This window comes from Panthera tigris, chromosome B3 (assembly GCF_018350195.1).
Source record: "Panthera tigris isolate Pti1 chromosome B3, P.tigris_Pti1_mat1.1, whole genome shotgun sequence".
Lineage (NCBI taxonomy): Eukaryota > Metazoa > Chordata > Mammalia > Carnivora > Felidae > Panthera > Panthera tigris.
The window spans coordinates 100,975,625-100,983,734 of record NC_056665.1 but is presented as its reverse complement, the minus strand read 5'-3'; the positions used below and the strand labels follow the sequence as shown (position 1 = coordinate 100,983,734).

General features: G+C 56.6%; 1 protein-coding gene across 2 annotated transcripts; it reads left to right on the top strand.

Moving 5' to 3' along the window:
• Nucleotides 1-561: 561 nt before the first annotated feature.
• BMP4 (bone morphogenetic protein 4) lies at nucleotides 562-7,710 on the top strand. 2 transcript variants are annotated; one of them, XM_042989721.1, is made up of 4 exons: nucleotides 562-845; nucleotides 3,988-4,112; nucleotides 5,195-5,574; nucleotides 6,582-7,707. In XM_042989721.1, exons 3-4 carry the CDS (start codon nucleotides 5,202-5,204, stop codon nucleotides 7,436-7,438), a joined length of 1,230 nt encoding a protein of 409 aa, XP_042845655.1. In that variant the 5' UTR covers nucleotides 562-845; nucleotides 3,988-4,112; nucleotides 5,195-5,201; the 3' UTR covers nucleotides 7,439-7,707. The 2 variants fall into 2 exon arrangements, with proteins under 2 accessions (XP_042845655.1, XP_042845654.1); XM_042989720.1 differs by having other exon boundaries at nucleotides 574-635; nucleotides 5,248-5,574; nucleotides 6,582-7,710.
• Nucleotides 7,711-8,110: the final 400 nt, after the last annotated feature.

Genomic DNA, 8,110 nt, shown 5'->3' with positions numbered 1-8,110 from the left:
CAATAGCCAAAGAAGTACCTCTTAGCGCGCACAGTTCTGCGCACAGCCTGTTTCTCAGTTTGGAAATCCTTTAACAGTTTATGGAAGGCCACTCTTTAAGCCAATCCAACAGCTCCTTTTTCCATAACCTGATTTTAGAGGTGTTTCATTATCTCTAATTACTCGGGGTAAATGGTGATTACTCAGTGTTTTAATCATCAGTTTGGGCTGCAGTTACTCTAAACTCGGGGAAGCCCAGACTCCCATGGGTATTTTTGGAAGGAACGGCGACTAGTCGGTGCATGCTTTCTAGTACCTCTGCACGTGGTCCCCAGGTGAGCCCCGGCCGCTTCCCCGGGCTGGAGGCAGCACCGTCCGGGCCGGGGCAGCAGCTGTGGACTCCGGCGCAGCCCGGGCTTCCGGGACCCGGGCCTGCGAGGCGAGGCCCGGCGGCTGGATGGGAGGATGTGGGCGGGGCTCCCATCTCAGAAAGGGAGGCGAGCGAGGGCGGAGGGAAGAAGGGAGGGGCTGCCGGGGAAGAGGAGGAGGAAGGAAAGAAAGAAAGGGAGCGAGGGAAAGAGGGGGAAGGAGAAGATGCACGAGGGCAGAGGAGGAGGGAGGGAGGGAAGGAGAGCGGAGCCCTGTCCGGAAGCTAGGTGAGTGTGGCACCCGAGCCGAGGGACGAGAGCCTGAGACGCTGCGGCCGCTCGGGGCTGAGTAGCTCGCCTCTCTCCCTGATGGGATTCCCGTCCGCGCCGTCTCGAGCCTGCAGCGCCCCAGTCCTCGGTCCTTGCCCAGGTTCACTGCAGCCGTTCAGAGGTCCCCGGGAGCTGCTGCTGGCAAGCCCGCTACTGAAGGGACCTATGGTGAGCAAGGCTACCTGGCGAGGGGAGCCGGGCAGAGGGGGCCGGGGAGCATCCTTGGGGGGAACGGCGGGGGGGCTCAGCCTGTGGCCACCGCTAAAGGTGGCCTATTTTTTCTCCAACCGTGGTGCTAGAGGTAGGGATGCTGGCGCTGAAAGGCACTTCCACGTCTTCTGCTGTCTCTACCCAGGCCACTTTCTCCGTCTGGCGGCCCCGGGCCATTTCCACCTTTGATAGGTTCGGAGCAGAAGAGAAGGGAAAAAGAGGAGCCTCTAGTTGCGGGTCGCTGGGAAAGACTGAGGGGTCCTGAGACGAACGCGTTGCGAGGGCACTGGCGTTTGCGATCCCCGGACGGGAAGGGCCGGGAGAGAAAGGAGTGTCGGCTCCGAGGTCCTGAGAGTGTGAGAGGGCCGAGGGACCGCGAGGTGGAGAAAGAACACCTAACCAGGGCTGGTTCTCTCGCGGGGAGCGCGGTCCTGCAGCCTCCGGATCTTGCGCGCCGCCAGAGGGGCTGCGTCGAGGGGAGTGTCACCCGACCCGGCCCCCAGCCGGCGGGAGCCCCTGAGAGCACGCGATATGCCGCTGCACGACGTGCCTGCTGCACAAGCTATTTTCATGAACTTGCAGCCTCCGAGGAGCCTCTCCCCTATCGTTTCCTGGTGTAGGGTCTGTAGGGACCATAGTCAGGATGCCTCGCGCTCCGGGCACGCGTCTTCCTGCGGTGTGGTGGCCCATGGGGAGTCGCTGGCGAGACGCGCTACGGACCCAGGCTCTTGCTGGTCCTCCTTGCCCAGAGCCGACTGGCAAGAGCCCTGGGATTCCTGGGTCCTTGTGGACCCCTCCCTGCGGGAGTCGGGCCCGACGCTTCCGACGCTTCCTGGGCACCGCTTAGGTGGATGGACTGTGAAGATCGCAGTTTGTGGGCTGAAAGCTTTGTGAGACGTTAAGCTCCCCCACCCCCTCCGCAAATGTAGACTTAGTAAACTGAGGCCACCTCTGGGCCAACTTCGGCGTCGGAAGAAGACTTGGGCGGGGAAGTAAAGGACAATCGTCACGAGTTGCATCCCTGCCTCCCCCACTCCCAAGAAAAAGTTCTGGAGACGAATATCCTTTTCGACGTTTATCTTTTTATTTCAAAAAATGAGGGGGGCGGATTGGGGGAGGAAAACGTGATTAGAGACGAATCCTACGGAATCTGAAATTGAAACACAACCCGCTCTTGGTCCAGCCTCCGGGTTTTAGCGCCGCGCGCTCCCGCCGCCGCCCTAGGAGATTCCTTGGGGCAGAGGATTGTCCGGGGATCCCGGGCGCCCGCCCCTTCCACCGGCCCTTCGCCCCGCGGGGACTTGCTCTTCCCCGTCTGCTTTTCCCATTTCTACAGCTCCTCCCACGGGGCTTTTTTTTTTTTTTTTTTTTAGGGTTCCCGGCGTCTCAAATAACCCGTTTGCTCTCCCAGCCCTTTCGCAGTCAGACCCTGCGGTGGCACGAGAGCAGGAAAACCGGAGAGCCGCTCAAGAAGCGGCGCGGCGCTCCCGGGGCGCCGACCGTCGCGCAGCGGCGCCCGCGGCCTCCACACCCTGGCCGGCGGTGCCGGGCGGCGCCGGGCAGCCCGGGCTCGGAGGGAGGGCTAAGAGCTTGATTCCTTACTCTTCCTCAAAGGCTTCCCGCGAGTGCCCCCGAGAAGGAAACCAAATTTGAGGGAGAGAGGCGGGCAAGTTGAGCTTCCCGTCTCTGAAACGACTGGAGGCTGGAACTTGGGAAGAGCCGCAGGGAAGAGAGGCCGGGTGCAGTGGCCACGGGAGCGGGAGTCCGGGGCTTGGGACCCGGCGCGGGCCGGGGCCGACGCAGAGTCGAGCGGGACAGGTTTTCGAAAAGGCCCCAGTGCAGAACGACCCACGCCTGCAGCATCTCCCGTTAGGCAGGACATCCCGGTAGTTCCTCGAGCTGTGGGTTGGTAGAATTCTTGAAGAAATATTTGCTGCGACTCTGCAGCTGGTGCAAAGGAGGAAGGGGGTGGGGGAAGGAAGTGGCGGGGGGGAGGAGTGGTGGTTTCAAAAATAAGACAATCTGGAGAGCGAGAGAGAGAGAGAGAGAGAGAGAGAGAGAGAGAGAGAGAGAGAGAGACGCAGACACAGAGGTCGAGCGCAGGCCGAAATCTGTTCACGGTTTTCTCGACTCCTTGGAACGCAGCGGGATTTCGTTTCTGCGCTGGGTCGGGAGTTGTAAAACCTCAGCGACATTAAGACCTGAAACTTGTGATGCGCTCTTTCCGCGGCGACGTCTCCTTTTGAGTCCTCCCCTCCGCCTTGAATGGCCCGCCGACCGCTTTCTTTGGGGATTTGCTTTGCTTGGAGAGGACCCCCCGGCCGACGCGGTGCGGAGATTCTCCGAAATGGGAGCGCAGAAAATAGCCCCACAGCCGCTCCCTCCCCACTTTCCCACACGGATCTCCGCCCAACACCTCCCCCTCCGGCCGGGTGCGTGACAGGGGTGGCAGCTTTGGGCTAGGAGCTCCAGCACCAGCCTGGCTCCTCTGAGCACTCGCAGGCGTTCGCCTCGGGGTGACCGGCTGTCGCTGTTAGAAATATCTGGCCTCGCGGAGACCCCGGGGAGGAAGTGGCGGGGTGCGTGCGCGCGCGCCCGTTTTTGTGTCCCGAAGCTCTTTCCTTTTTAAGTGCCCCTCGGTTGGTGAGGCTTTGAGCTGCCGGGACGCCGCCCCCGCTCCCGGCCCCACTTGAACCGAGTTCGCGCCAAGAGGCGCAGCCCATACAGTGAGCCCCAGATCCTCCGGCTTCAGGTCGGGGGCGAGGGCCCGGCCCGCTGCACCGAACGCCGCAGGTAGAAGCGAGGACCTCGCTCCTCCGCGTACTGCTCCCGGGGACCGGCTGGGGGCTGCTCCGAGCGCCGCCCGGAGCTCCTCCCGGACCGCAGGCGGCTCTGGCGGCCGGCGCGGGGGTTGGCCTCTCCTCGAGGGGGCGGGGCCGCGGGGGGGAGGGCGCGCGGGCCCTTTCGCCGCCCGCTGCGGGAAGGGCGGGCTCCTCAGTGCGCGGGGCGGGCCCTCTGCGTTCACGTGACTCAGAGGGGCTGGAAGAAAAACAGAGTCTGTCTGCGCCAGAGTCTCATTATATTCAAATATTCATTTTAGGAGCCATTCCGTAGTGCCATCCAGAGCAACGCACTGCCGCAGCTCCTCTGAGCCTTTCCAGCAAGTTTGTTCAAGATTGGCTGTCAAGAATCATGGACTGTTATTATATGCCTTGTTTTCTGTCAGTGAGTAGACACCTCTTCCTTCCCCCCTCCTGGGATTTCACTCTGCCCTCCCCACCCCTGCTCGCCTTGTGTCCCTCCCGTCGGACCTTTTTTCCAGAGTTCACACTCCGCTTTCTGGCAGCGCTGTCGCTTTCTTCTTGGCCGGGCAGCCGCGGGGCTCTGAGCATACCGGTTTTGTTTAAAGTGCTGCTTGCTCCCACTCGCGCTCTCAGATCGGGTGCGTTGCAAGAAAGGGGAGCAAGAGGGGGCTAAAGAGATGAAAGGTCCTCAGCCCCGGGTTGTACCTTCTGGGCAACCACACACACACACACACAGACACACACGCACGCACACTTAACTGGGGAGCACCTAGTGCCCCCGTGCATGTTCCCAGCTGCTTGTCAAAAGTCACAGAGGTCTCTCTCGGAATCATCCCACTCCCCCGCCCCCCTGCTTTCCTGGGAGTGAGTAGCGGGCGCGATCAGATGCTTTTTGCTGGGCATTTCAAACTCATCAGCCACAGTAAAATAAACCGTCAAGTCACTGGGTCAGCTCCCAGACCACGACTTCGGCCTCAGCCTCTGGACCCTGCCGCCCAGTGTCTTCGCCCACCCTCCCGCTCTGAACCAGCTGGAAGTTGTGGAAGGAAGGCGGAGGAAGAAGGGGGGGGGTGTGGAGGAAGAGGGAGAGAGGCTGAAGGTCTGAAGTGGAGAGCAGTGGCATTATAGTTCTCCCTCCCCCACCCTTTCTTACCCCCTCAATGTTAACTGTTTATCCTTGAAGAAACCAAGCTGAGATCATGGCTCAGATAGCAGTTGGGACAAAAAAAGATTAACAGGATGGAGGCTATCTGATTTGGGGTTATTTGACTGTAAACAAGTTAGACCAAGTAATTACAGGGCAATTCCTACTTTCAGGCCGTGCATGGCTGCAGCTGCTGATGGTGGGGGTGTGTGAGGGAGAAGACACAAACTTGATCTTTCTGACCTGTTTTACATTTGACCCTCCATCGCTGCCTTATATGCATATGCAGAGACATCTCTATTTCTCCAGTTATTGGTGTTTATTTATTCTTTAACCTTCCACCTCCTCCCCCTCCCCAGAGACACCATGATTCCTGGTAACCGAATGCTGATGGTCGTTTTATTATGCCAAGTCCTGCTAGGAGGCTCGAGCCATGCTAGTTTGATACCTGAGACGGGGAAGAAAAAAGTCGCCGAGATTCAGGGCCACGCGGGAGGACGCCGCTCAGGGCAGAGCCATGAGCTCCTGCGGGACTTCGAGGCTACACTTCTGCAGATGTTCGGGCTGCGCCGCCGGCCGCAGCCTAGCAAGAGCGCCGTCATCCCAGATTACATGCGGGATCTTTACCGGCTCCAGTCTGGGGAGGAGGAGGAGGAAGAGCAGACCCACAGCGTCGGGCTGGAGTACCCTGAGCGCCCCGCCAGTAGGGCCAACACCGTGAGAAGCTTCCACCACGAAGGTCAGTCCCTGAGGAGAGTCTGGCGGTGGCGGGGTGGGGGTGGGGGTGGGGGTGGGGGGGGCGCTAGTAGGGCTGGTTGGTGGGACAGTGGAAGCCCTGGGGGACAAGAGTTCAGGTTACATCAAAGCCCCAAATCCTGGAGGCCGGGAACAGAGCTGCTTACCTCCAAGAGCTGTGGCTGAATTTATTTTTTAGAGACAGAGGGGAGGGGTTTCGGGGGCAAGGGAATGACACCACTCAGACGTGGGCTAGCCCCCGCGGTGTGTTTTTTGCTATATCAAAGTCTTTTTTGCCAGGTTTTCTGCCCGTTTTTTTCAAAGCACCTACTGAATTTAATATTACAGCTGTGTGTTTGTCAGGTTTATTCAATAGGGGCCTTGTAATCCGATCTGAATGTTTCCTAGCGGATGTTTCTTTTCCAAAGTAAATCTGAGTTATTAATCCACCAGCATCATTACTGTGTTGGAATTTATTTTCCCCTCTGTAACATGATCAACAAGGCATGCTCTGTGTTTCCAAGATCGCTGGGGAAATGTTTAGTAACATACTCGAAAGTGGAAGAAGAGGGAGAGGGTAGTTGTGTGCCTGTTTCCTCCTGCCTCTGCTCTGTTGGCCCCCCTTTTTCTTTATAACCACTTGTAAAGAAAACTGTGTACACAAAGCCAAGAGAGCTTTAAAAGGGGAGTCTGATGGTGGTGGAGTAAAGAGTTGACACATGGAAATTATTAGACATATAAAGGAGGTTGGGAGATCCTTTCTGTCTTTGGTGCTCGCTGCATGCTAGCTAAGTTTTGCTGGTTTGCTAGCTGCCCGTGTATCTGCTCCTTCAAATGAAAAGGTATGCTTCTTTCCCCAAATAGGCTTCCACTATGGAAGCAGAATTCACCACTTATCACCCAGTGCTTCTTGACTGAAGCTATTTCTTGACTTTTTTAACTCTCAAAAAAGTTAATGTGCTTTTTTTTTTTTTTCCTTTTCCCTTTTTTCTTTTCCTCAACGGTGCCTAGAACATTTGGAGAACATCCCAGGGACCAGCGAAAACTCTGCTTTTCGTTTCCTCTTTAACCTCAGCAGCATCCCAGAGAACGAGGTGGTCTCTTCCGCAGAGCTTCGACTCTTCCGGGAGCAGGTGAACCAGGGCCCCGATTGGGAGCAGGGCTTTCACCGAATAAACATTTATGAGGTTATGAAGCCCCCGGCAGAAGTGGTGCCTGGGCACCTCATCACACGACTACTGGACACGAGACTGGTCCACCACAATGTGACACGGTGGGAAACTTTTGATGTGAGCCCTGCGGTCCTTCGCTGGACCCGGGAGAAACAGCCGAACTATGGGCTGGCCATTGAGGTGACTCACCTCCATCAGACACGGACCCACCAGGGCCAGCATGTCAGGATTAGCCGATCGTTACCTCAAGGGAGTGGGGATTGGGCCCAGCTCCGGCCCCTCCTGGTCACTTTTGGCCATGATGGCCGAGGACATGCCTTGACCCGACGCCAGAGGGCCAAACGTAGCCCCAAGCATCACCCACAGCGGGCCCGGAAGAAGAATAAGAACTGTCGTCGCCACTCGCTCTACGTGGACTTCAGCGATGTGGGCTGGAACGATTGGATTGTGGCCCCACCGGGCTACCAGGCCTTCTACTGCCACGGGGACTGCCCCTTTCCACTGGCCGACCACCTCAATTCCACCAACCATGCCATTGTGCAGACCCTGGTCAACTCTGTCAACTCCAGTATCCCCAAAGCCTGTTGTGTTCCCACTGAATTGAGCGCCATCTCCATGCTGTACCTGGATGAGTATGACAAGGTGGTACTGAAAAATTATCAAGAGATGGTAGTAGAGGGATGTGGGTGCCGCTGACGTCAGGCAGTCTTCGGGGACACACAAGTTCCCATCCACTCACCCACACACTACACAGACTGCTTCCTTATAGCTGGACTTTTATCTTTAAAAAGAAAAAAAAAAAAAGGAAAAAAAAAAAACCTAAACATTCACCTTGACCTTATTTATGACTTTACGTGCAAATGTTTTGACCATATTGATCATATATTTTGACAAAATATATTTATAACTACATATTAAAAGAAAAAATAAAATGAGTCATTATTTTAAAGGTAAACTGTTCCTTTTCTCTTTAATCCTTTCTCTTTTCCTTCTGCCCCATCTCTTTTGAAAGAGATTTATGTGCCACCCCCGCCCCCCTCCAACCCCTCTGTTAAGGAGGGGCTGGGGGCAGGATGGAAGTCAGAGGGTGGTAACTAGAGGTGGTGAAGTTGGAGGGACAGGAAGTAAACTGATGGTAGAGAGATGGTAATTGCCAGGATGAATTGTTTTCCATTTCTATTTAATGTTAACAAGGACGCAGCATCCTCTCCCATCTGGATGACACATGCCTTGGAGAAACAGTGGGATGAAAGGAGTAGGCCAGATTAAAGACTCAGATTTGGGCTCCTTGTACATCTTCTGTTTTTGCTCACCTGTGAGAGGTGCGTCCCAGCTGAGTGTGATGGATAGAGTCTCAACTCTAAGGAA